Genomic DNA, 27,851 nt, shown 5'->3' with positions numbered 1-27,851 from the left:
AGTGTTATTAAATTTATCCACTCCTGGATTGAAAGGATTGTAACTAACTAGGAGCAATAGTTTTCCATTAGAGATTGAGAGTGCAGGGCATTATACTTAGTAATTCTACAGAGGACTATTTATATGGGTTGGTTTGTATGCTACACTGTACATAACCTTCGTCTGCTCTGTAGCAAGTCAGAAGCTTATTTGGTCCTTAGGACACCTAATTATATCCATCTTTTCCTATTTATCAAGAAAGTGGGGAGGATCATGTATTTTACTCACCAATGAAAGCAGATTGCCTACATGCCTCTTTCCTCCTCTTCACATGACCTAATTTAAGCCTTTTGAGAAGGAAAGCTACACATGCTTGGAACCAAGAGTTCATCTGATGTTTTAAGTGCCAGAAACTTCTGATCAGGGACAGCCTGCTGAGGAGGCAGAGAGTTAATGTCAAGTCACTTTGGTTTGGGAGGTCAAAGGAAATTGTATTTTAGGTGGCAGTGGAAAAGCTGGCTATTTGCACAGCTTTAAATAAAATTTTTGTGTTTGGGAAAAGTCTTACAGAAACGCTCACTAAGGAGGACCCAGTTTTGATTCAAGTGTTGGCATGAACTGTTGCTAACTGTGCTTCTGGGAGTTCTGCAACACCCTCAACTGCTCTTGAAGGAAGAGTTTTGTAGAGAGAGAAGGTAGAAGAACAACCATTATCCCCATTAATGTACTGTCATGTGGTGGAACAGAGCAACCCATCTGGAAATTGGACACCAAGAAATACCTACCAGCCATTAACACAGGTAGATCTTTTGAAGATACTTCAGACATTTGACTCCCAGTTTAACTCTTTAGAGTAGACTCTTTAGTGCATTAGAATACTGCCCTGTCAGTTACAGTCCAACTTAAGATTTCACTGTTTTTCTAGTAAAGTTACTTCCTTTCCCAGAAGCTGAAATAAAGAGGGGAAAAGTCCTTCTGTTTGTTATTTTGCTTGAACCTTAGTAGCTTTCAGGTGAAATTTAAAAACATCTCAGTCCAGGAAGTGATGTGCTGCTTCTGAGCAAAGAGGACATCCAAAAAATACCTGCTCATTCATTCTTCTTGCTGCATGCTTCTGTCGCAGCAGCTGTGCAGAGCATGGGTTACCATCCCCAGCTGCTTGTTGCCTCATTTTCAGATTTACTAGTCAAACTGCTCAGATGAGAACTGCAGTCTCCTGCCTGCTGGCTCAAACAACTTCAGCAACAGGTTGAGGAGCAGGACCTGTGCTGGTTGGCAGTTCTACCAACAGCCCAGCTGTTCAATTTGAGGGAGAAAGTAAGAAGCAGCTGGGGAGGGCTGTAGGCAGAGTCCTCTTCAGCCACTGCTGCTGTTGGATGTCATGCCCACAGCCTCAGATCGGATTAACTCAGTGCAGTGTTGTGCTGTGTTCTCCAACACTCGGCACCACCTTACCTGAGGAGGCTTCTCACATATCATGTTTAGTTATCCAGCACCAATTCTAAAAACCTAGCTTAGCACTGTTAGTTGAACATTTTAGCTTCACATTGATAAGTCTGTGGTCACATAACTTCTTTTAAGAGAAATGCATTTGAGATTACATCAGTAAGGTAGTAATTTTCTCTTTGCCCTTGAGCTGTGCAAGAAATCTATAGCATTACTGTGGTGTGTAACAAGTTACTGCCTGGTCACCAGGCAAAGTCACAAACAGGGTCATGCAGCAGGTACCATTAGAGACTCTATTCTCTGCAACTCTCAATGAACCAGACATAGAAAATCATTGGCTAAAAACCCTATTCAGCCTTGGAGAGCAAATGCATGTTCTTTTTTAAATACTCTTTCCAGAAAGACACAGAGAAGCCAGTAAATTTCTCAATCCAGTCTGGGCTGTTCATTTATGGCACCCTCATTAATCCACAAGGCATCATTACAATGTATTGTTGCCATAAAAATGCAGTATTTAAACAGCTCCAGAAATGAATTGTTTTATGTACTTCCCCCTGTAATTCCTTCAAAGGGAAGTGCATTATACTACTACCACACTGACCTTAAGGGTTAGTTTCATAGGAAGGAAGAAACACTGGTTCCCTGGTTTTCCAAGCATCTTCCATTCTGCCACTAGAATAAATTCCTTTTCTCTCACCACTGGCAGTCCCTCCACGACCACCTTCTCCCCAATTACACAAATTAGAGGGAGGCATTAACCAGGGAGTGCAGCTGTAGCACAAACCTCTACTGCTGATCCCCCAGCCATAGTGCCCTCTGTAAGGTTCTCTTTCTCATATAACTACAGCCCTGCCAGTGGCCAACTGAAAATGTTTCACAGTTCGTGGTGGTCTCTTGGTTTGTTTGCATTGATAAAACAGTACCTTGTTTTCCTGCTTAGTAACATTGTCTGCCTCAGTCCTAGTGTTGCCAGTTCTGAAATAGTAAATGCAGTGAATGAGGCAGTAGAATGTTTGGAAAGGTGCAAATTCAAATAAAAAAGGACTATATTTTAATGTAGGCACACCTGTAAAGGGTGCAGATAATGCTGATTATAGCAGTTTTTCATCTTTTTCTGTATAACTTCTCCATGTTAGTATTCACCTTAACATAAATGCTTATGAAGTCCACACTTTGAAACACTAATATAATATTTTATAAACATTTGTATCAGCTGTGTCTAAGTCTAGCTTTTCAGTAAGTAAATTTTTATTTTTTTATTATTAATACCTATATTGAAAGAATCAACTTGTGAATTACAGCTAATTGTATTTATACATTCTGTACATTTTCACAGCAGAAATAAGATATTCCATTGCTTGAGCTGAAAAAGATATTAATAGATATTTATTAAAATGGCAAACATCTGATTCAATGTAGTCTGGAAATTTAACATACAGCTACAAACATGTTAAAATAGTAAAATTGAAACTTTAGTATAATCATGACTGTCGATTTTATTGACAGTGAAAGCTATCAGAGCTGCTTGGAAACAGGGTAGAGTAATAGAGGTAATTGCTTTTTTTGTCATTTCAGTGGAGGTTTCATTACTCTGTCCCCACAATAATGGTTATTTTCTGAATTCCAATGCATGCTAAAGCAGAGAGATGCTGGTTTGGGCACAGACCCTCCATCTTCCAGATCATGGTGATCATAGTGACATGCTCAGAGGTTCACATCATTGTAGGTCATGTTACTGGAGCTGTAGAAGATGGTCAAAGTACATCATTCAGAACAAGATAATTTTGGAGAGGAGGTCTGGAACTGGTCTGGAGCTGAATTGTTTCCTTGTACTTTCCGTGTTTTGCCGTAGTGCTTTTCCAAACAACTCTCTCTCTTTTCAGATTGCCGTACTGTTGAACACTGTGTAAAGTGTTGGGATGGTTAAATTGTCAAATCACTAGTCCACACTGCCAATTGAAGCACTTCTCATATTCTGGAGATTCCTAAAAAAGCATAGTATTTCTGATACGGAGTCATTGTTTTTTGAGAGTTCTGCTTCAATCTGCATAAATCCCCCTTTATTCCTCCTCTCTGCATCCACTTTGAGCAGCCTCTGGTCCATTCACAAGATTAGTTTCCTCCTGCAACTGCCAATCATTCCCTCCTGGCTGTATTTTCATTTTGCTTTCATTCTCCACTTGGTCTGTATGCTCTAAGTTTTCCTCCCTTCCTCAGAAGAGACAAGATAATGAACTTGTTTTCCTTGAATAATCTTAGTCCTGTCAGTTTTAAGTGGAAAACCAAAAATTATTTGATCTGTATTGCAGCATGTGGTCCTGCCTGCATACTACTCCAGAGATAAAACCACTTTAATGTCTCAGATCCATGACTTTTTCTTACCCATTAAATAATTATATCTGATTCTCACTTTGGTCTTGTCCTCTGAGTCTAGAGGGCCACTGACATCCACCTAAGTATCCACATCTTTACTGACTTCCTCAGCTTGACATTGAGGGTGTTCATAATAATTTTCTGCCAGTTTGTGTCTGGAAAAACAGGGTGACTGGCAGTGAGGATGCTCTTCTTGTTCAGTCAACCCTTCTGGCTACGAGGGTTGTACAGTTTGCAAGGATAAAGCATGCCCACTTCTCATGCAGACATAGTTCAAGTTAAAAAAAACAATAAGCAAAACGGAAGTATTTGTAGCCCCAGTGAAATTCAGGCCAATACTATCCACAGGGATTGTATATCCAAGGAACCATTTAAGCTAATGCCAGGAAAAGTGTGGCTTGTTCCTCTGCTGTGCTGTGTCAGCAAATAGGAGTTTGGTATTTGTCATTGTGGACTTCATGAAAGTGCTTGTTGTAGCTGTTTCTCTGGCTGATTTGAATTTTTATTTTGTTTATTAGGTGTGGAGTGTGAGTGCCAGGGCTAAATGCTGTTTTATATAAAATCTCAACAAGATTAAATCCCCTTGCCATTCTGTAATTAATTTCAAGGATATTGTGTTGCTTTCCCAGAGAACTCGTGGTGATCAAAAGAGGTTCAAAAACAGCATCAAGTGCTTTGAGTAAACCACCTTTTAGGAGAACTGAGTGACTTCTGTCCTACCAACTTCAGCATCACATTCCTGCTGGTGCAGATCCACTGGGCACAGCTGGGAGACTGAACAAAACAGCAGATTTGTGTTCAGCCAGTATTACTTCTGCTGCAATAGTTAGCTTTCACTCTTGTCATAAACAGAAACCCTTACAGACTAATTACCAGATGTACTGCAGCAGTAGCACTTGTTCCCCGAAGGCTGCAATTGGCATTTGCTTTCAGAGCTGTGTAAAGAGGATCTTTTCAGGATATCATTCATTTTTGTCTTTTTCTAGCATTACTTGTGAGAAAGGGCAAATGAGCCCACCTGGAAAAGGAAGTTCAATTGTCTGGCCTGTTTTTCTGAATAGCACACAGAGCTGTAATCTCTGAGGGAATGCACACCATCTTTATGCCAACAGGCTTGGGCACTATGGAATTTGTTGGTGCCAGGAGTTCTTGAATGGATGTAGCTACATGGTGTAAATGTATTGCACTGGATAAAGCACTGTCTGTACTTTTCTTCCCAGTGTCAAAGAAGAGGTGACAATGTTGTTGGAAAAAGCTCTATTCGAGATAAAACCACATTGTTCATGTGCTTAAAATTTACTGCAGTTTAATCATTTCTGTTTGATTTCCCCCCTGTGCATACCTTTATCCCTGGGTGAGTGTGTCCAGTTCCAAGTCACTTAAAAACTTTGGAACTGGAGTCTCTTGGTGTAGAATAAGAACATTCATGCAAAGGTTAAATGAGGGATAATTAACTCAACTCTAAATTCACTCTGTGCATTAATCTGGATTGACTCGAGTGCAGTGACAAATTCCCAGTTAATTCAATTGCCAGAGAAAGGTACTGTTTAAAAATTGACATTGTGTTGAAAAGGTGTTCAGTAAGGGGAGTTCAGACGGAATCAGTGTGTGAATGCAAGAGAAATCCAGTGCTTGACCTTTTTATTCCTGCCTTCTCTTGAGACTGCCAACAAGAATCTTAAGTGCTCCCTTTATGGTTGACTTTGGTGGTGTGAACACCTGCCTTTTAACAATTAGAATAAAACTCACAAGCTCATTTCCTGGAAGGCAGGAGCTATCAGACGTAATGACTGCAGGCTTTATTGATCTGATGAGGAGGATTTGGAGTGCTAACACACAGCCTGAAGTTTCCATGGCCAGATAAAAATCCCTGAGTCCCTGAAGTCCTTTGCACAAATGAATTCTTCCTCTTTTACAGACCTCTCTGAAATTGAGAAGTGTCTATCTGAAGACTGAGCTACAGATTTTCCCTAAATGTTTCTACAAAGTCTTTTTCAATAGTGATTTTTTTGCTTTGTTCTGTATAGGTGGAAACCCCACTTGACAGCAACACTGAAATCTTCCCTGGCCTAGTTTTTGTTCTCAGCAGCACAAGTTAAAGTATGCTCTTGAAAACAGTTTTATTTCTGCTCTTTCCTGATTCCCTGGAAGAGCAAGAGACCAAACAAAAGCAACTTTATATCAGAAATGTAAAAAATTCAAAGGCAGAACTTTCTGTAGGGACAACTATCTGTCCTTCATGTGAAAGACGTGGGTGAAGAGCTCTTGATAGGAAAGATGCCTCCTTTCATGTACCAAACATTCACCAGTTACGTAAGATTGCTGGAGAACAACAAAGGGTCACTTGAACCCCTTAAAATGATGGCTCTTGAAGACTTCTGTGGTAGCTGCAGTTGCTTGTATATCCAGAGTTAAGGATATCTGCCCTCCTGTGCAGGGAGTGTTTTAAGGGCAGCTCAGAACAGGATCTCTCCCCAGTAATAGTGCAGTGTGCTCATAGCCTCTTCCAGTCTTTGAGCAGTTAATCAGAAGTAAGAAGTCTTTCGAATGTACAAAATCTGTACTCCTTGACTCTGCTCTGACCAGTCTTCTGCTGAAGAAGATTTTTAAAAATCACAGTCCCTCCTGGTTGCTAAATTTGATGTTCAAGGACCTGTTTCACAGTCCTTGCTAATACAGCTCTATATGTTGAATTGTCATGTCTTACATGCTAAATTTGGGGGATTGTTTGGGTTTTGTTTCATGAAGATTGTGAAAAAGAATTCCATTAAAAGATGGAATATATATTTGTTCTTTGTGGAATATTTTTTGCCAACAGAAATTACAGTAAAATTCTTGAGGAAACAGTATCCACCTGAGAGGCTAGCAGGGCTGTTGGCTGCTAACACACTAATCACCTACTTAATTCATGGCAGTACAGGAATGATTAATAGGAGGCTTTACAAACACAGGTGTCTGGGTAGTACATGCATCCTGTGTGTGTGAACTACGTGGTGCTGATCTCTGACATGGGCAGCAGTCCAAAGGAACAGTAGGAAGAACCTGATGTTGTTGAACTGCTGGACATTCAGTGGTGCCACTGTACCATGCCTTTTTTATCCTTGGAAATAGAACAAATAAAGGCTCTCTGAAGAGAGGAAGCCCAGTTGAGTTGCTTGGAATTCAGGCACAAAGAATCCAGAAGAATTTTTGCACTATTGTGAATGGCAGCCTGGTAAAACAGTGGGTTTTGAAATAGAGCTCTTTTGGATTAATAAGGGAAGCCTTTATGCAAAGTATTACTGTAATTGCAGGCTCATGTTCTGATTGCCTTATCGGGGAGATGCATCCTCAATGGTATCTTTGTCTTACCATGGAAAGAGATAGAAAATAAGCAATTAAAGCAGACTTATTAAAATGCCACAAATCTGAGCATTCAGCTATGCACTTCTAGCTAAGATTGTCGGTTAGTTTTTGTATTTAAAAAAAAAAAAATATTGCTGTGGTCTGTGCTTGCTTTGTAGTATGGCCAGACTACTGACAAAAGAAAAATTTTCTCTTTTTATTTCAACTGTGATCTTCTTTTCTCTCTTCCTGCTTCTCACCCTAAAGCAGTCTTTTATGACTGTGCTCATAGAAATTAGAGGTTAATTACCCCTGTTGTGTTCTTGGGATCCTTGTTATTCCAATGAACCTTGTAAAGAAATACTACAGAATCTGGCACTGGTAATTTCAAAAATAGATGGACTTTGCTCTGATTATGTATCAGCTGCTATTCTAGTAATAAATAGTGTATTTATTGAGCTTTATGAGAATGAAAACAAACCCCTTGCTCCCTATTTTGTGGTCTAGTGCCACCTAGGCATGGGCACGTCCACCATTAGATTCGTATCTCCCAGAACAGAAGATCCCCAGGGGAAAATCAACAGACATCTTTTATATAGTGATAAGGAGATACATTTTCAAAAGAAAAGGGCTTGGGTTTATCCTGTAATACCTCATAACAGCAGTCTAATATTAGTGGAAGATTAACATTATTCAGTCATTTAAATGTCAAATCTTTATGGCAAACCAGCATAGATTTTGAGTTAAATCTCAAAGACTCTTGCTTTCTAGTTGTGTGTGTGTGTGTGTTGCTTAATCTCCCCGGCCAGTATAGGGGATGTTGTGATCTCCTCATTAAAGACGTCACACTGAGAAGATTGGAGAAGAGGAATAAATAGAACAAGCGCTAGAAAGCCAAGCAGCTCATCTTGGTTGAACTAAAATGCACTCCACACAAACTGCCTTCCCCATAGATTTGTTTCTCCTAAATAAAACTCCGTTCCCATTTTGCTGAGTATCTAACCAGCTCATTTGAGGCTCTGCTAGGTACGTTTGCATCCCTTTCTGAAATGTTGTTTTACCTCATTGTGCAACTCAGTAGCTGGTATTTTTTATAAGTTACTCCTCTGGTGGAGAAAGCAGGTAAGGGCAATGGCTCCCAGAGGGCAGAGAGGCTCAGAATTTCACTGGGGAGGTTCAGTACAGAGCTTGAGCACTTGAAGTTGTGCTGTATCTGGGCTGGCTGTGTGCAGCCCCATCTCATTATCATTGGCCTATATTCCTGGCCTGTGCACCAGTGTTGCAGGGGCTGCCAGATCTGTCCAGGCTGATTCTGTATCTCCAGGTGCCAGGGCTACAGTCACAATGTGTGAGACAGGTCTGCTGCTTCTCCTTGGAACTAGCCTCTGTGGAGAAATAGGGCTGTCAGGTGTTCAGACACCCTTCACAAATGGAGGAGATCCAAGAAAATAAATACATGTTTCTTCATGGCATTTTGTGTAAGGAAGAATGGAGCCTAATGTTTAAGAGTTCAGTTACAGGTAGATAGCTAAGATTTGAAAGATTGCCCACTAAAATGTTTGTGATAATAAATTGTATAGAAAGAATTGTGCATTGCGTAAGAATGAGTGAAAAATGAGTCCTTGCCCATACTCAGCAGGACCTGGTGAGGCTGGAACTACTGGTAAGTTTTTCAAGCAAAGTTAAGTTAGGAAAAGCTTGCTGCGGGAACTTACTGCTTTTTTCCAGCAGTTTTTTTTTTATTCCAGCACTGTGCTTAGTCTTTGTCCTCCTCTGATCCCAATAGATTCTGAAAGAATGTAATGAAAAAAGGAAACAAGGCAGGATGCAACAGGGTGGACATTTCCACACAGTGACGGCTTGCAATCCAACTCTGGGAAGCTTTGGTGGATACGGGAACAACTAATCCCAAAGTACAGTTCCATTACAGTACAGTGCAAGGGAGTATCTCTGTCACAGGGCCATTTGTGGATCCTTGTAGAGCTGGTCAGGTCACATTTGTTCTGAAAGCACAACTCTGCCTAGCATGGGGTTTATTTTTAGTATTTTAACCAAACAGCTTCAAGACTTGGAACTTTCTCTAAAATTTAATTACTCAACCACTGTCATCTTGTGTTCAAGGAGTCCAACATGAGGGTGTTGATGAAGTGAAGGTGCTACCAGGCTGTTTGGACTTACTTAAGCAAAATGCGTTTATATTGGTTCATCTCTAAGAGTCCTTTAGACTCATAGTCATTCTGTGCAAAATTGATGGTCTCTTTGTACAAAATGGAGCCTGCTTGTCCCTGCCAGCAGTGAACAGCCAAAGCATTTGTCCCAAGAGTTTGTCCTTTCAGATCTACTGCTGACTGCCTTTTGCAAAATTATTGCTGCAGTTCCTGGAGCTGGCAGTGTTGAGGACAATTTGAATACATGGAAAAGTGCTGTGTTTCCACTCCTTCACTGGGCTCTCTTTTATGCCTAATGAAATGTCGAAGGAAACCTTGTGGGTTAAAGCATGTTAGAAACTTTGTATCAGGGGCATCACTAGTTTTTAGTGTGGTGGAGATTTTTTACCTTAGGTGGCTACTTGTCTTAAGTCAACAAAAAAACAACCTATGTTGTTGAGCATGACCTATACACCGAATTCATTGAAGCACTTTTGAGCTCAAAATATACTTGAGTGTCCAGACTTAGAAAGTAAAAAGAAAATAAAATTTTCACAGGAGCTCTGGTTGAATTAATATGAGCTAAGGCAGGAACAAATGCTGTATTTTCGCCCATGACTTTCCTATTTTGTATTTCTGGTGTTTTTTTAAGTTGTCTTAAAGAACAAGAATATTATTGATAAGTTTCAGAGGCTTGCACATTTTTCTAGTTTAGAACCATTTTGCTTCTATTATCAGAGCTAATACAGCCATTTTGCTGTCCTGCTTTAATACGGCATTTTAGACACTAAAAAGTCCTTCTAATTCTGCAAGCAGTCCTCTTTATTTCCTTTCTGCTTCCCACTTCCATTACTAATGCTTGGCAGTGATTCAGAACCACCCTGCTTTCGAGATAGGGTGACTGAGAAACCAACAAAAGCAAGAGAAACAGAGTGAAGGAAACCACTGGCACCCACCCCACAGCATGATGGCAGCAATCTGTGCTCCTGCGGGCACTCCAAGTTACAATAAGAGTTTCCATCAGCCAGGGAGCACAGTTCCTGGCTGCCTAAAAAGAGAGGCAATATTGTCTGTTGAAACACAAGTCTTGAAGCCAAACACCTCCTGAGATACCTTTCCTCTTCTCTTACTGATTCATTGTGTGGCTGTGGGCAAGTCTTCATGTTTATTTCCCAGTCTCTACAATAGGCAGTTATTAAGCTACTTTGAGAGCATGAGTTGAAGTTTTTGAAGCACAGTGTAGTACTAGGTATGGTTTAAGTTACTGATCACTGAGCTGTACTGTATTGCCTGTTATGGGGGGCATCCTGTCTCTCCAGGTAATTGATGGGGTTTGCCTCCCATCTGGAGTGGCCCTTGGTAGATGACAGTGACAGTATGAAGCTGTTGCAAACTGCTGGCCCAGTTCATGCCAAAGCCAAACCTCTCACCAATTTCCAATCTGCATATCTGTACTTAGAAGTACATGATATATTAATGCCTCCAGTAAATTACATATTCTTCTAAAATACGTGAAACTGATAAATCTGTGGACTATCAGAAGCAGTCTTTGGAGCTCAATGGGCTGATGTGCTAGAGAGCTCTGTAAGAGAGACATGGAATGAAGGAGAGAAAAAAGAAATTAAACATTAATGGGGGGAAAAGCACATAGTCACTACATAAGCACAAGCAGTTGGAAGTCATGGAGGCTTTCTGTGTATTCAGTTGCTTATTTTACCAGGGGACACTTTCAGCTAGAGATATTGCTTGGAGTTGAATGCATAAACGGAACAGCGGGGGGACCTGCTGATGCTCAGCTTTGCCATTCTCAATAAACATCACTTTGCTCAATAGAGAAATTATTGCAGAGGCCTTCAAGGAACAAAAGCATTGACTGGCCACAAGCAGTGCTGATAAAACTGCCTCTTTAGAGCCTTTTAGGTTTGCTTTTTCTCCGTTTTGCACACAAGGCTACAGGTCATTCAAGTGAAACTCTATGAAAATGCCAGCTAAGCAGCCATGTTTATCCCTTTTAAAAATTTGGTCAAAGAAGTCATTGTTCCTCTGCTCAGGTCTGTGCCCTTTCAATATGGGGAAGTGTGAAGATCCTTTTAGACATAAAAAATCCAATCCTCCAGTGTTGAAAAAATGACATGAAATCAATCCAAGCTTTCTTTTATAAGGAAGCCAATATAATGCATATTTTAAAACAGTTGAATAATTGTATGAAATAAAGAGGCGTATTGAGGCTTAAAATGCCTCATTCCATTAAAGCTGATTTTGTTGCATAACTGTCGTGACATCAGCTCTGTAAAGAACAATAGTCCATAACGATTTACAGGGAGATAAATTCCTGTGAGGGCTTCTAGCTGCAACCTTATCTATGAAAATGAAGTTATGCACCAGAACCCCTTGATAGATTGTTTCCATGAAATTCCCTCTAGTTCACTTATTGATGAGAACCTTGAAATGCTACCATAATAGTTCAGCTGTGAAGAAATTATTGTTTTGAAGTAGTTAAGACAAAATAAAGTTACTTCAATTGCTGAATCACTTTCAATGTTCACTTGCAGAGAGGAAAATTGTTTGATGTGCTAAAATTAAAAAGTGGACAAACTGATTCCAATTGTTTTTGGGTTTAAAGAATTTAACTTAATTTTAAGCATTCTGGTTGTGGCTCCTCAAGCTGTCCTGCAATCTGTCTTAACTTTTGATATAGGCCAGGCATCTTCTATAAGGAGGTTCCAGTGTTTCAACTGTATTTTTAGTTTCCCTTGTATACATGATGCCTCTATTAGCTTTCTCCCTAGTTACATTCAGTTTTGTTCTTTCCACTGAGCAACACACTTTAAAATTATGTTCTGATAAAGCCCTATGGATTTTAAAGGTCACATTCTTTTCTTGGATGAATACATCATTCCCATTGATTCACCTGCTGTTTCTGCAAAATCAGAGTATTACTGATGACATTAATTATGTTCATATTCAAAGGGTTCTTAGCACAAGCTCAGGCTTTTCTAACATGCTAATTTTTGAGATGCATTTAAAATGCAGGGAAGATGGGAGGAGTTGGGTGTTATTGCACTGGAAAAGAGAAAATAATTTTCTTTGTGCAATTCGTGGTCCTACAAGGAATGATGAGTTTTTCCAAGTTATTGATTGTTTTACTACCTAGACTGTAAAGCAATCTCCAGATGTGCTCACATGTTGTTTTTCCTGCTGAGGCATTGGTATGAAGGAATTCTGTCAAGGCTATTGAGGTAAGCCAAAGAAAAGCCTAAAAAACACAGGTGGCAGAAAACACATAAAACCACTACATTGCTTCAGCTTGCTTTTATTTTGGCACTGTTATCTGGTTCTAGGGACCATTTTAACATCTGTCTCTAGTGGAAACAAAGCATATTTCTGATAGTAGCAAACAGATCTGGCACAGAAGGCAGCTTGCTCCCTCTAACAGGGGAATCTGCCCCATAAGCCAGTGATGTGTGTATAGATTTGATTTGGAGCTTATTCCCACTTTAAACAACATCATATTCATTGTACCACGAGTACATTTTGGGTTTTACTTTAAATTTTTTTTGTTAGGGATCTCAAATCTTAGCGTATGGGGGGGTTTTTTGAGATTAGAAGTGGGTTGAGTTTAGTTCCCAGAGAAGTGCCCGGCATGCTCTCCAGAAGCCTTTTCTTGTAGCCCTAGCTGGTGTGCTGGGGTAGCAGGGCAGTGTCCTCATCTGCTGCAGGCAGGAGCTGCTCGGGAGTGTCACGTGTTGTTACTTTTGTCTGAAGAAATCAAAGGTTACTTGCAAATACCTAAACTGGTTCCTATTGCTCATCACTGACAAAATTTGCTGGACTTCGTAAGAGTTAAGCTTCTTCAACACTAGACTTACCTGGACAGAGGTGTAAACCTTGAAGCAGTAGTGTCTACATCCCTGGTTCAGCTGTGTGCAAACCACTATAATTTATTCTTTTTTCCCTTTTTCCCTCCTGATGACCCTTAGCTTCATTTTCAGTAGATATGTAATGCTTTCCTTTAAAATGTGCATCTGTTTGTTTCTTGCTCCTTCTGTTTGAGGAAGAGAGGAAAAGTCAGTGAAATTGAAGCCTGGCTTAGTTTGCAGTACTGACGGGTATTACCAAAGAAAGAAAACACATTCTCTCAACGTGCCTGCCCATGGTGGACACTTCTCCTTCCAGAATCTAGGAGCTCTCCATCTTCATTGTTTTCATACATGTACCTGCTTTTGTTAGGGCTACTGTAGGTGTCACAAATTCTGATTTAAATATTTAAGATTTGGAGAGATTTCACTCTGAGTATTTTCAGACAGTTAATTGCCAACACTAAAAATTAAACGTAAACTAACTTAAAGCAAACTCTGCCTTGTTCTGCTACATGCTGTCACTAGGATGCTGTGGAGTACAGATGGATGTTAGTTGTTCATTTTGATGAAAATACTGAATAATATTTGTGTCTTTCAACCTAAACTGTTCGAAGGCACAGATGTTTAAGTGGATAAAATTTTTATTAGCAAATGCTGGATGTGGGTTTACTTCATTTCCAATGTTTGTAGAGATAAACAGGTTCTATAGTTCTCTAGTTTATTGGCATCCCATTGCAGCTGATCTGGCTGTGAATGGACCTAGGCTGCATTTTTGTTGTAGACTTTCACAGTGAGCCTTGCTAAATTAAAATGTATTCCGAGGTTCAAGCAGGAAATACTTGGTATGAACATAGCTCAGTTTCAAAATAGTCACCCAAGGCACAGGGAGAATGTGACACAAAGCAGGGAGTACTGGAGCTTCACTCCAGGGCCACCCTACTGCCCAGTGGGAATGATCAGAGCTCTGTCTACTTAACACAGTAGAAGGGAGCAATATTAACTTCTGCCCTTTTACCATAGTTTTCTATTACAGCTAAGGTAAGGTTGGCATGGCGTGCAGTAACTTGTGTAACTGTCTTTCCAAATACAGGCCAAGAGCAGCTTAATCCAGAACTGTGTGGTGGATGTTAGATGGAAATTCATTGTGGTGATACCAGATCTGCGCAGGCACACACAGACATGTAAGGCAGAAGGTATAAAGGGAAGTATAAAGTATACGGGTATATGATATTGTGTTGATATTTTTGCTGTGATGCTGTAGCTGTTAAATATATCCCTCTGATTACATAATTTTATGTGAAATGACTTTGTTGGTTGCTGAGGATTTTTGCTGCATTTTGTCATGTGGTTCACATTAATCTGTGGATCTCCCTGGCTTCTGTTGCACAGCAATTTGTTCTGTACAGGAGACTTGAAAAGCAGGCTCTTTTACAGCAAGTGGAGGAGTGTCAGGAGTGCTTTGAAGGGATAATTGGCTACCTTCCATTTGAGGATTTAATAGAGCACCTTTCCAGTCCCCAGCACCTCCCATCATTTGGAGAAGCACAGTAACCCATATCTTGTGCATCACTCCAGGAAAGTTGATTTATAATAGATGAGTTTTTTTAAAGTTCTGCTCCTGTAGGAGCTGTCATTGCATGTTTTTGGTCTAATCAGGAACTCAAGAAAGTGTGCTGCTTTCTGGAAGCAGGAGAGGTTGACAGTACTATACCCGAAGGCTCCAGTAATGTGTGAGGAATAACTTCCAGTTTTTGTGTGTTGGTATTCCTGTTACTACACAGAAAGGATGGATGCTCATTCAGTAGATAGGATGTTGCACTGAATTTCATCCTTAGGCTAGGAAGAACACTGCCAGCATGTGTATTGTGGTTTATTAAACAGCAGGCAGCAGCATTTCTCTTGAGTGTGAACAGAGTGAATTCAAGGACCTGAATCAGCAGAACGTCTATGCATATGATTTAATTTAAGCACACAATTAGGAGTTCTGTGGAAGTTGTAATAAAAAGTAAGATCAGAGATGGCAAAGATGACAGGATGAATGGCATGAGTGGAGGAGAAACGTAAGGCCATTTAGGTGGTCTACTTTGTAGTCCTGTAGTTTAGTAGTTACTTTGCATAATTTATATTGGTCCCGATTCCTCAGACTGGACTGAAGCAACTGAGATGCAAATATTCTTCTGGGAAAATATGTCTGATATAAATATAATCCCTGAAGTGTGACCTTTACTTGCTTGTAAGGTAATGTGCTTGCCCCATGTCATGACTGCCTGGTTGTGTCTGCTTTTCACAACAGAGTGTGTAAAATGAGGAGTGAAGGTTGGCAAGTTCAGATCAGAAGCTTATTTGGGTCTGCAACAGGGATTGTTGTCTGACTTGTTTGGGGCTTTCAGCTCCACCTTCTCCCAGAGGACAGGTCTCATTAACATGTAATTGTTGAGATGCTGTTTGGACCAGGCATGTAGTGAACTGTTTTTAATGTTGCATTTCGTGTGGAAAAAAAAAAAAAGCTGGCAAAGATGATGAAAGACCTTCCTTCTAGGAGTGGTTATGAACATTAGCCTTGTTTTTATTATGAAATATAAGAGTACTGCAGTTCCTGAGGTTTTAGAATGGTGTAGACAGCAAGGAATAAAATGAAAAATTGATCATTTTAACAAAAGAAATGACACCTACTGTTTGCCACAGCTTTTGAGATATTCAAGAAGTGCTAAACATTAAAACATACAAATAATAGTCAGGAAGATTGAGTCAGAACTTCTTTTAACTCCATACTACTTTAATGATAAATTTTGTTTGTACTCATTCTCTTCTTCAAGGCTACTCTTAATTACAAGTGTGGTAATACAAGGCAATCTTTTGCAATGCTAAAGCACTGAAAGATAAGGATATACGTTTTGATTTGTTTGAACCAAGTGATCTCTATGACAGATACAAAAAAAGAGAACTTCTGACAACAGAGGTATTCAAGAAAGCAAAATTTGGATTTAGAAATGCACAAACCATTCCCCTTCATCAGGCTAAGCAAAGTAGGTCTATGAGGAAGCTAATTCATGTCATGTATATAAAGCAAGTCAGGTTCCAGCTACTACAAAGCTTTTATGTAAGACTTTGCTGACCCAATAGGTGGTGGAATATAAATAGATCAACAGTACACCCTTCCTTCTGCTGTTCTACCTAATCCTTTCTTGCCTTCAGGATTGAAGAGTATTTGATCTATTGAGTCTTAAATCAGACATTGTTTTCAAAAAAAACAACCAAGCCCCCAAAATCCAGGTGAATGAAAATTTAATGGTGTAAGAGTGAGAAAACTGAATTAGGAATACACTACTGTTCTTCCTTCCCCTCTCTCAACATACAGAAACTTCACAAAGCTGGAATTGCCTGGCTTCCTACTTGCTCTTCTTAGCTACCCCTGTGAAGTGGCTTAACATGAACCTCTTCAAAAAGAGTAATTGTATTAAACCAATATTAATTTACTTTCTCCTTTTCAATAATGCTTAAAATGCCCTTGTCATCCTGCCCGCAGGTCTCCACTGCTGCTCAGGAGGTGGAGCACTCTTTATTTTTAGTAACAATATCTCTCATGCTGGGGTGGAAGAATCTTAAACTAATTAAACACATTAGAAGATAATAGTGCATATAGGTTTCGTTCAAGATGTGCATTTTCTTCACTCTGGGGTATGTCCTAGTACCAGCCTTCCTATCCAAGATGACAGAAATAGTGTGATAAGCTGCTGACTAGGTAAGCAGTATAGCTGCTGCTTTGTCAGTTACTCCCTTGTCAAGAAATCACTTGTGATGGGGTTTGCCTCTTTTTTTTTTGTTAATTCCTTTACAGTTAAGTTTTGTACATTACCTCAATTTTGACTTAAACATTTTCCATATGCCTGTTTCTTTTTAAACATTTATTTTTTAAAAAGAATTAACCTCTTGTACATGAAGTGTTTTTTTCAATAGAGATTGTGTGTGTGTGTGTGTGCTTCTAAGATCTGATGATTTGTTCTTCCCTTTTAATAATGCTTAGTTACTGGGAAAAAACTTGTGAACTGGCTGGTGTATTCTGATCCCTTCAAATATGTTTGGGTCCACATATTTTTACTCTTTGCATACACTCTGATTAGCAGGTTGATTTTGTTTCTTCAGTTGCAGAAGTTGCAAAAGCATGTCCTGAGCCAGCACACGGACTTGTCAAGGTCAGAAAGCCTTTGGCTACACTGACATTAAACCTTTATTTATTTGATAAGGAATTTACACAGGCTAGCAATGTTCAGTTTGTTTAAATACAAGATATTTTCTAGGAACTGTGGTGTGCATTACTGCATGTATGAGGCATGGTCTCGTCAGCAGGGGTATAGCCTTGAGCTTTTTATTTATTCTTCATCGTGAATTTGACAGTCATCATACAAAGCATGGAGCAGGCTGTCCTGCATGGATTTACTTTTACAGTGGAACATCAATAAACAAAATAAAGCCAGATAGCACTTTATAGATGTCCAGCACCCCAAATGTTAACAAACATTTTAAATGTTAACATTGTTCAGCAGAGCAACATAACTTGTATCGTCTTTCTTGGACTGGACTGAGAGAGAAATCCTGATAGGGAGAAGTTACAGAGGTCAGTAGTGTACAGTAGTGTTTTCTCTCACCAGAAATAGTAGGTCACTAACACGCTGTAACTGTGTATTTCAAGTAAGGATAATAATTAAGCTGTCAGGCTACTTCTCACTGAAGGGCACTTCTAATATAATACTTTTGAAAATGGTAAATGTGATTTTAGAGTGCTCCAAAAATTGACAAGGGAAGAGGGATGGGAAGGCAAGGCAAGTCATGGCAAGGAAAAGGAATGGTCCGTTAGTTAAAGTACTGATATAGCAATTGGGAGGCTGGATCAGTTCAGTTGCAGTGCTGGGTTTGCTGTCCTGGTCAGTGTTTCATTTCCAGTTCAGAGGAACTTGGCTAGTGCTCTGTTTGGCACTGCACAGCCTGTGGCCAAACCTGGGAGCTCATAACTCTGACGGATATTGATCGTGAACAAATAGCAAGTAAACACTTGTGAGGGGAACATTTTTTAAAGGTAGTACAGGTTTTTGATAATCAAGTGCCCAATTTACTAAATTACTGCTCAGCTAATAGTTAGGAGTGTTTGCATGGCAGAGTGTCGGGAAGATAAATGAGTTTGTCAGTGAGATGCTCAGATTGTCTCATTTGTTATTTTCCCCTCGTACATGGCATTTGATAGATGGCACACTGCTTTCTATGCAAATAACTTCACCCTGGCTAGTTTGTACGTTTGTGTGTGGGAAGATGTATGGAAAAACGGTGGATTTTTTTTACATTTTAAATTACAGTTGGGGCAGTTCCATCCTGCAGGCTGTGTTGGCTGAGGACTTTGACTTTTCCAGCCAGCACTACATGAAATGCCCAGCCCTGCTGCAGGTTCTTCTTGCCATTCTGCTGCTCCTTTTCTCTCTCTGACTTCCCTGCCAGCCCCTGTCTCCCTTGGGTTGCTGGCTGGGGAGAGAGCTAGACTTTGCAGCTTCCTGTTAGGATTTGGAGGTGCCATATGGGACCCTCAGAGGATGTTTTTCATCTTCTGCCCCTTTCTCTTTTACCTTAATCCCAGAACAAGTGGTAGCCATATTGTTTAGAACAGGCCTGGAAGGACACGAGCAGGCTGCCCTATGTTCCCCCTTCCCATGCTCCAAGTTGTTGCTAAGTTTTGTGTGAACAGACCCTGTGCACACATTCCCTTTGTCCTTTCAGTGAGACATGGAAAGTCTGACCAGCCCTCAGCAAGGGAAAAACTCCTCACATCTCTGTTGAAGCAGCCATTTTCTCTTCCCTTCCTCCATATACATAATTTTAAAACAAATACTACCCTGTAATGCAAAATTTGCTAAAGCATCTGTTTCTTCCTGGGAGCTCTGGAAAAATGTGATCGATGTGATGAGTTTGTGAGTCTGCCTGGAAACTGCGTATGTTAGAGGATGAGTTCAATATGCAAATCTTCAACAGCTCCTATTTATACTCATGTCAAGGTCCATATTGTCCCTCTTCTGTCTCTCCACCTCCCCAGCCAGTTCCTTGAGCAGTTGTTGTAGGCAGTACTGAGTATGAAGGGTGCACTGCCATAAAGCAGTCAAGGGAGCTCCTGGAAAGGCTCTGGTTTGTGTGGGCTCATCCCACAAGTCTGCTCTGTTCAGTCTCTGGCATTGACACTGGTGAATCGTCAGAGCCACCCTGATGAGCTGCGGAGCAGGAGGGCCTGAGGCTTATGGATGGCTGTGTCCCTGTTCAAGATGGCATCAGGCAGGTGTGCAGGCTCCTTGTTCCGAGCTGTCGGTGTCTGAGTTATCCTGTGAGAGAGATTTTTCAAAGGTGTGCTTAAGATCATTATTAGCTGTCCCTTTGGAAATATGAATATTTCCTACTTGCCTATAAATTTATTGACTAATTCACTGATCTGGGCATTTTGAAAGCTGGCACAGCCTCATTTGCTGAGAGTGAAGAGAAGATCTCTCTTTGATTAGCACTCAGCAGCTGAAGAATTCCCATGAGGGGCAGTTACGAGGTCAACAGCAATAGAACAACCCTTGATGTTACTATTTTGTAAGCTAAGACAACAAGCTCGATTGAATGTTACTCTTTTTACCATGTTATGTAGAAAGGACTCCTTTTCCTGGTGTTTTTCAAATGCTGGAGAACAGCAATTGTTTGTGTAGAATTATCTGTTATTGTTAGCAATGTTCTTGCTTCTCTGCAGCACAGTGACACTGCCTTTATCCTTTAGAAGCAATGGAAAATGATAAATGAGGTTAACAAGCTTCAGTCTAAAGTGAAAACTAAATCTGTGGCTATACAATTCTTGTTGCATTCATTCTGGTCAGGGGTTGGCTTGTTCATTTATTCTTGGGGAAAAAGCATCTCTTTTCCTTGGCCTCCTGAGAATCAGAAACCATGATGGAAACTCACCTGGAGTAGCCTATTTCAGAGCTCAGCAAAGAATACTACACAGAGCATTTAGGGATATAGATGGCTTGTTTTCCTTATTTGCTTCCCAATCAGAAATTGGATGAACCTTCGGGATGCAGAAACAGGGAAAATCCTCTGGCAAGGAACAGAAGATCTGTCTGTACCTGGAGTGGAGCATGAAGGTACTGTGTGATTTTATTCTGCGTTTTGGGGCTGGGTGGTGCTGCATGTCTGGGTCACCTGAGTTGCAAACATACCCCTGCTTTGAAGGACAGATGTCACCTTTGTCACTTGGGCAAATCATATCACCTCACTGTGCCTCAGATTTTCATCACAAATAAAACAGGAACTGTCATCTCCATCAGAGGAGCTTGGGGAATTAATTAAAACATACTCTGGCCTGAGATTAATGCCCATTGTACAAGGAGTAGTTAAGACCTTATCTGGTGCACAGTTCACTCATCCATCTAGAAGATGGATGACTACAAACTGTAGCAGATGCAGAGGAGAGCTATTAGGAGAAGCCACTGAAAATATTACAGATGGGAGGATGGTCTTCCTTGGGAGAAGAGATGAAAAAAGCAGTTCTTGTATGTCATAGCTAGAAAAGAAATCTGAAGTAGATAGGTTATGCTCAATAAATAGGCTGGAAGCGGGGGAGACGTCCAACAGAACAGGGTGATCTGATGGTGAATTAAAAGTTGTGGGGAAATATGGTTCTGGTACAGTCCTGCAGCAGAAGCAGTGAGGGCAAACAGAATACCTGTTTTAAAATTAAGTCCATATGTGTCTTAAAGTCATTATATAGTACTTTTGTGTGTGTGTGTGTGTGTGTGTGTATGTTCTGTGGCCATTCAGGGCAAATCACAGTCTAGACAATAGCAAACAAAGAACCAAATATATAGCAGAGTGAATAAAATATCTTTTCTTTAAACAGGACTTCTATTTGCTTTTTAAACATGACTTCTATTTGATTTAAGTACAAGTTTCTTTATAAAATGAACTCTTAAGTTTCAAATCATGATACTGTGTTACTACCTTAACTTACTGTTACCACTTAGATGAACTAAAAACAATATTAATGTGGTATTGGGTTGCTGCCAAAGTCTTAACATTAAACTGCCTTAAGTAGTGAAAATCACAGCCTGAGCACCTGAAACTGGAATTAATCATCTAAACCAGCTTTTGACAGCAGGGGCTTTTCCAGCCAGCTCGATGCAGTGACAGGGCATTCAAAACTGGGAGGCAATTTGGAAGATGCAAATCTGTAAAGTTTGGTTTCTTCCAATATACAAGCAAATCTTGGAGTAAGCTGCTGAGGTGTAGCTCTTACAGAATCCCCACAGCCGGCTTTCATTCATGACATACAAACAGTCCTTTCATTATCTAAGAAAAGGTGTAGTTTGAAATGTAAAATCACTTTGGCTAAGATAACTTGCTTTCTTATGTGTCCCAAATATTTAAGGTAGCTTTATTTAAATGAAAGGAGAACATAATTATATGGATATTTTAATTGAATTTCAGTTTCTAACTGAACACAGTTGGACCCAAAATGACTTGCTTAGTAAATAAGAAATGTGTCATTCAACGCTTTTTGATCTAATCAGCATAAAGTATCTGAATAAATGTATATTAACCCTGTAAGTGCTTAAATAAATGTGCAGGTATAGTACATCCTAAAGTTAACAAAAAGCAATAGTAAATTTAGGATTAAGTCTATGCTTATCTGCATCCCAGCATGGTTTAAAATGGACCTAACTGACGAGAATCAAACTTCTTTCTTTTCTATATTTTTAATAGAAAATAAAAAGAGAAATAAAAGTTAAATGAGCTTAAAAAAATAATTTCAATTAAAATTTTTGCTTGATGGTATAAATGTAAATTAAAATGTCTTAGATGTTTAAAGACAATGCAGTCCTACTTTTATTAAAAGTAACTATTTATTTGGTAGTTTTACAATGTTAAAGCAAACATTCTCAGCAGTCTGTCTTGGGGATGAAGGAAATGAAATTACTAAATTGCAGAATAGTTTTAACAAGTCATTTTACACTTAACTGCAAAGGGATGTTTACCCACAGTGGTGTAGTCTGTACTGATGAGGGTGGTAAAGATGGTGCCATGCAGATTTCCGTGGTGCAAAAAATCCCATAAAAATAATTAGAGATCTTTTACATTTAAAACACTTGCATTACACTTTTAATTTTCTTTTTAATCTTTTTTTTTTTTTTAACAAACTGTGGGCTCTGTACTTCTCTTTGGGGTAGGATGCTGGCTTACATTCTCTAAGCCTCTAGCTCTCAAGATTGGTCTCATGTCAGGGCCCTACTCTATTAAACTGTTCTACATTAGGTAGATTTGCCTAGGGTTTGGGAGACTCTTCCTGTTATTAAACACCAAGCTGCTGCCTGTTGATGGATGTTTTGATATTCTTTCCATTTTGGAACAGTTTGGCTCATAAAGCACATGCCAGCTGTCTTCCCTCTTTCTTTCTAGTAAATTCACATAAAACATTCTCTAAAATGCAGGAAGGATTATGCACAATCACACCACTGAAGTATGATGGGCTTGGGAGATTTTTACTGTATTGACTCCCCCCCATATTCTCCTGATTAGGACTCTTAATCAGTGGTCTCAAACTGTCCCTTCTCTTACTCCTCCACCTCTAAAAAAAAAAAATCATCTTGTGAAACATCTACTGGGTACAGTTTGTCATTTGCTGTTGGTGTCTCACCCATTGCAAGGGCCCAGAAACCTGGATTGTCAAATGGCTCTCTTAAACCTTCCAGTGTGGTTCTGGCTTTACAGCCTGGGTAGGTCTCACTGTTAAGGGAACAGTCATTTACTTCCACAGGACACTTCCCAGAGCTCTGAGATGGCTGAGGAAGTGCTGCTGGGCTGGGAAATGCACACTTGTGGTTTGCTCTGGGGATGCACAGTCTGAGAGCGAAGGGAAAGTGAGAAGGGCTAAGAGGCTTGGTGTGCTAAGCAGCCCTTTGGCTGCCAGTGATCTTCAGCACAATTCCTCAAGTAAAAATTTAAGTTGCATCTTATATTTCATCTTGAAAAATTATGGGGTTTAGTAACAAACAACTAAGAACTAGGAGTCTGAGAGATCAGTGTTGTATCCCTGGTTCTGTCATTCTTGGCTGTGGGCAAGGTACTTAAAGTATTTGCATCTTGGATTTCACTCTTGCAAATGTAAAAACAAATGTAAAAACAAAGTCCTTTGTGTTTGCATTTTTCCTGCTGCTATGATCTTGTATTAGTCCTAATCATTATTTCCAAGTATTGAATAATAATAATACCTGCAGAAGCTGCATTTTACTGTGTCCAAATAATGCTTTTTCTGTTTCACAGCTCGAGTTCCTAAAAAAATCCTGAAATGCAAAGCAGTATCTCGGGAGTTAAACTTTTCCTCAGCAGAACAAATGGAAAAATTCCGTCTGGAACAGAAAGTTTATTTCAAAGGGCAGTGTCTAGAAGGTATGGATGTGCTCTGTGTGCTGCAGCACAGGGACTGACCCGCAGCAGAGCAGGGATTAGAGTGACTAAAACGGGTTGAATGTGGTGATTTTAATTTTTCAGAGTAGCACTGAAGCACTCATCTTGTCAGGACTAATGGGCCACAGTATTAAGGATAGCATTTCATAAGTGTATTAACACTTTGTTATGTAAGCAAAAAAGCTGGGTAATCATGTCTGAGGGCATAAATCCACCACAGGCTGCCTGAGGCAAGGAAACAGGTTATTTCAGAGTCAGCTATTACTGGAATTCCTGGGTCTTCTTCAGAGTGCCAGGCTGGAGCCTCTGGTTTACCTGGGTTACAGCAATGCCAGTGACCCCACAACTGCACATCTGACCCCCCTCACTGCAGTGCTGCTCTTAATCTGGGCTTGAGGAGGGGCAGATAAAACATTGAGCTCTTCTGTGTCTTTTGGGCAACCAGTTGCACACTTAGCCTCAGCTGGATCCCAGGGACGTCTGCAGGAGGAGGAGTGTGGTTTCCCTGTTCCCAATTAGGTGTGTTAAAATTTCCACCAAATGCTAAGGAAGTGGTTGACCTTATCAGTACCATCAGCTATTTTAGAAAGGGAGTATCTGCTCTAAGAGGAGGGCAGGGCTCAGTGCAGTTTAAGCTGTACAAAGTAATTTAAATGTAAAATGTTGGCAGCCCAGCAGGACAGTTTAGGGAGTTGCCCAGCCTGTCAGGTGAAAAGCAAAAGGACCATTTGTGAATTTTCTTCTTTCAAATGCCTCTGGATCTTTTTTTTTTTGTTTTACTTTGCAGAATGGTTCTTTGAATTTGGTTTTGTGATTCCTAACTCCACAAACACTTGGCAGTCCTTGATAGAGGCAGCACCTGAATCACAGATGATGCCAGCTAACGTTTTAACGTGAGTGCCTTGGGCTTGCAGAATCTGAGAGCAGGCAAAGCAAAAGCCGTGTGTGGCATTTCCTTGGGGGCAACGGTGGGAAAGAGGAGAGGGAACTGCTACCAACTCTGAATCATCTCACTGCTGTTAGTTGTTGAGAGATAAAAAGGGCTAAGCCAACCTCACTACCTTCCTTCCCATAGGTCCAGTTTGCATTAATATAGCAATAAAGGTTTGGAGAAAGTGAAACTGATTCTTTAATAAAGTTACTTCAGTTTTTTTGAAGGTTAATCGTGAAAGGATTTTAAAATATTTTTCTATTTAATACCCTTTACAACCAGGGGACAAAAGTACCCAGCAGATTTTTGGGCCATTTTTAAATCAGCTATTGATCACTGACTCTTGTCCAAAGTAGTTTAGATCATGCAATAGACCATCTGTAGTAGCTGCTCTAGTGTTTGTTTCATCACTGTAACATTTTGCTGAGCTTTGCGTCTTTAACACTGGCTTATACACATTTAGTGTACATGCATTTATATACATTTGTATACACTATGCACTGAGTTGTATCTGGGGCTAAAATACCCTTAACAGGTAGGAATCAGTCATTTTACAGTCACCTGTAGGAAGATTCACACCCCCTCCTCACAGTCCAGTCCTGGCTCCGTGTGCACATGGGCTCCTGAGCAGGGCAGCAGTGCCTCAGACGTGTCACAGTGGCACGTGCTGGGCATTGCTCAGTGTGGGCAGCCAGGCTCCAGCTTTGGGGGGAAAGGCTCCTGGAGGAAGGCTCTTGGGAAGTGTAACCATCCTCCCTGCAGTGCTGGATGGGTGGGTGCTGGCAAGCACACAAGGAGTGCACTGCCAGAAACAAAAGGGTTTGGGAACCCTGCTGCCAACAAGAGGCAGACAGGGAGCAGCCAGTCTCACCTCAAGGTCACTGTGTCCTCTGGAAGACCTCCCTCTCCAGCATTTTCCCTCTTATTCCCTGTCTGGAGCAAAGCCAGTCGCATAGAGAAGGCACTGGGATGGGAGCTCCCGGCACTGATTCACATTCACAGCACGTTTCAAAGAGAGAGCGGGCTTGGAAGAGAGCACCAGTGTTCCAATAGTGCTCCTGGCACAGCCTGCTCAGAACCTTGGAGGTGCTGCACACCTCCTCAGCTCCCAGAGCTAGGCACTGTCAGTCAATACAGGAGGAGCCAGGCTGGGGAACCAGAGTAAAGAAATAAAGACATCTGACAAGTTGGTTTTGATCATCTGAGGAATTCAAGATGTTTTTAGAACTGGGAGTCAAGAGAAGCTAGTTTTCAAATGACCTTGAGGATTTTCTGATGTCCCATTCTTTCCCTGAAGTATGTCCATGTGTAGTGGGGAGCCCAGATTGCTCTCTCCTATTCATGGAGGTGTCCTAAAGTAATTCTTGAGGCTTTTCAGTAGAACCCCCAGCCCAAAGAAATCCAAAGGGGAATTTGTGGCCCAAAGAAGTCATCATTTTCCAGCTGCTAAGATTTGGAGAACCCCTCACTTCCTGATATTCCCAAAGATCTCATGTTTGTCTTGGTGTTTCCAAACCAGGAGAGAATGGAGGTGTGATACTTGGTGCTAACCAAGACACTCTGCATGAAGAGTTCCCAGGATGACCAAGTATGAGATTGAGAACATTCCCTGACATTTAAGTTCAAACGTTGTCCACACCACAGCAAAACCTTACACTCACAGGAGGTTCAGTGTTACAGACACCAAGAGCCACAGTGGAGGTAGAACTGCTGCTTTGGTTTTCAAGAGCCAGGTTGTTTACACAGGGCCAGATCACACTGCTCAGGTGTCCAGGTGTTGTAATGGTCCCAGAGTTCTTATTTTATGTGCCAAAATCTCAAAAGTCAGCAAGTTAAATCCCCAGAGCTTCTGTCACACCCAAATCCACATTTCCATTGCAGTTTGTATAAAATATGCCTGTGTCTTTGCATTTAAGCACTTCTTGAGGGAAATGACAAGTTGGTTGATGTAGCTTGCTCAGCGCTAAAAGACAGAGAAGGATAACAAAAAAAGAATTCCCATTAGTTTTCACAATTCCTGCAGGAGAGAGGGGCCTGAAGATGCTGGGACTGCTAGTTTATTTTTAGCAATAGGAGTGAGCAGTTTGCTGTCCAAGCACTCTGCAGCCTGAGCAGTACCGTGGTCAGACATGGGAGGTGTGAGGGGAACATTCCACACAGGAATGTGTTTGGGAGATCCCTCAGTTCTGACTGAGCCAGACCAGGACAGTGCTCACTGTGTGCAGCTCCAAACCAAAGATCATGTTGGGGGGGGGGGGGTCAAGGTGGGAGCCCAGGCTTGTGAGAGCGTGGAGAGGAGCAATCTGTCCACTGTCCATGCATCCTTCTAACACCTCCTCTTTCTCCTCCTTTCCTCCTGCAGTGGTAATGTTATTATAGAAACCAAATTCTATGATGACGATCTTCTCGTAAGCACTTCCAGAGTGAGACTTTTCTACGTTTGAGATGGGGCTTTTTGGAGCTGTTTTAGTTTTCCTCCATACAGTTCTTGGTGCAGAACCCCCCGACTATCCAGTGGAAGACACTCCTGTAGGCGGTGACCCTGGGGACCAGCTCAGCGTGGGTTGTGACCTTTGCCCATCAGTTATTTTGCTTTCTCCTCTGACAAGACCAGACCAAACCCTCAGAGACGGGGCCATCTGCTCAGCGATGCCCTCAGGAAGAGAGGCTGTCTCTGAACACAGACAAACGATGGTCATGCAGAACCAGTACTGTAAATTTATGGTAGTCTCATCCTTTCTACTTCTCTGGACCCTGGTATAATCTCCCATTTCCACTCAAACCAAACTCTCAATGCTTTTCTTCTGGGGTTAAGTTAACCTTTTCATTTTTCTCATGTAGATTTTTATCCTTTCGCTGGATTTCTGTGTAACTGGTCCACACATCCTGTTACCCCAAACTTGTAAAATAGACTGTGATATCACCTAATGTAATTAAAACCAATTTCTCAATTAAAACATTCCTACCGTCCAAAGAAGGGAAGAAATGTTAGTGCTGTGTGTTTTCCTTTCTGTTACAAAAATGCACCTCAATAGGCACAAATTCCCATCACTCAAGCCAGCAGCAGAACAGGGCTTTCCACTGACCCGCCCCTTCCACAACCCCCATCTCTGTTAACTTCTCTTCCTCCAACCGGCCACATCAGAAAGGTGTCCTGACTTCTCTGACCAAGGTTTCTCCTTGGCTTCCCGTCTGTTAATCCCTTGGGGCCGATTGTCCCTTTGTCACCGATTGTGACAAATAGTGTCGAGCAGCACTGTGCACTATTCTGCTTTTCCAACTGCCGGGGGACACTCAAGCCCCTCTGGAAAACCTGTG

At 40.9% G+C, this 27,851-nt stretch overlaps 1 protein-coding gene across 4 annotated transcripts in view; it reads left to right on the top strand.

Moving 5' to 3' along the window:
* PDE6D (phosphodiesterase 6D) overlaps nt 1-27,524 on the top strand; it is a 34,730-nt gene extending 7,206 nt beyond the window's left edge. For 2 of the 4 annotated variants that reach the window (XM_032120264.1, XM_032120267.1), the window contains exons 2-5: nt 20,195-20,283; nt 23,459-23,584; nt 24,390-24,495; nt 26,896-27,524. In XM_032120264.1, the coding sequence (XP_031976155.1) occupies nt 20,195-20,283; nt 23,459-23,584; nt 24,390-24,495; nt 26,896-26,977 (403 nt within the window). In that variant the 3' untranslated portion in view covers nt 26,978-27,524. Of the gene's footprint in view, nt 1-14,219; nt 14,323-17,473; nt 19,508-20,194; nt 20,284-23,458; nt 23,585-24,389; nt 24,496-26,895 lie in introns of those variants that run through there. The other 2 variants (XM_032120265.1, XM_032120268.1) reach the window with 2 other exon arrangements.
* Nucleotides 27,525-27,851: the final 327 nt, after the last annotated feature.

The sequence above is a fragment of the Corvus moneduloides genome, chromosome 10, assembly GCF_009650955.1.
Source record: "Corvus moneduloides isolate bCorMon1 chromosome 10, bCorMon1.pri, whole genome shotgun sequence".
Classification (NCBI taxonomy): domain Eukaryota; kingdom Metazoa; phylum Chordata; class Aves; order Passeriformes; family Corvidae; genus Corvus; species Corvus moneduloides.
Note: the sequence above shows the minus strand (reverse complement) of the source record. Positions and strands in the feature narration are given on the sequence as shown.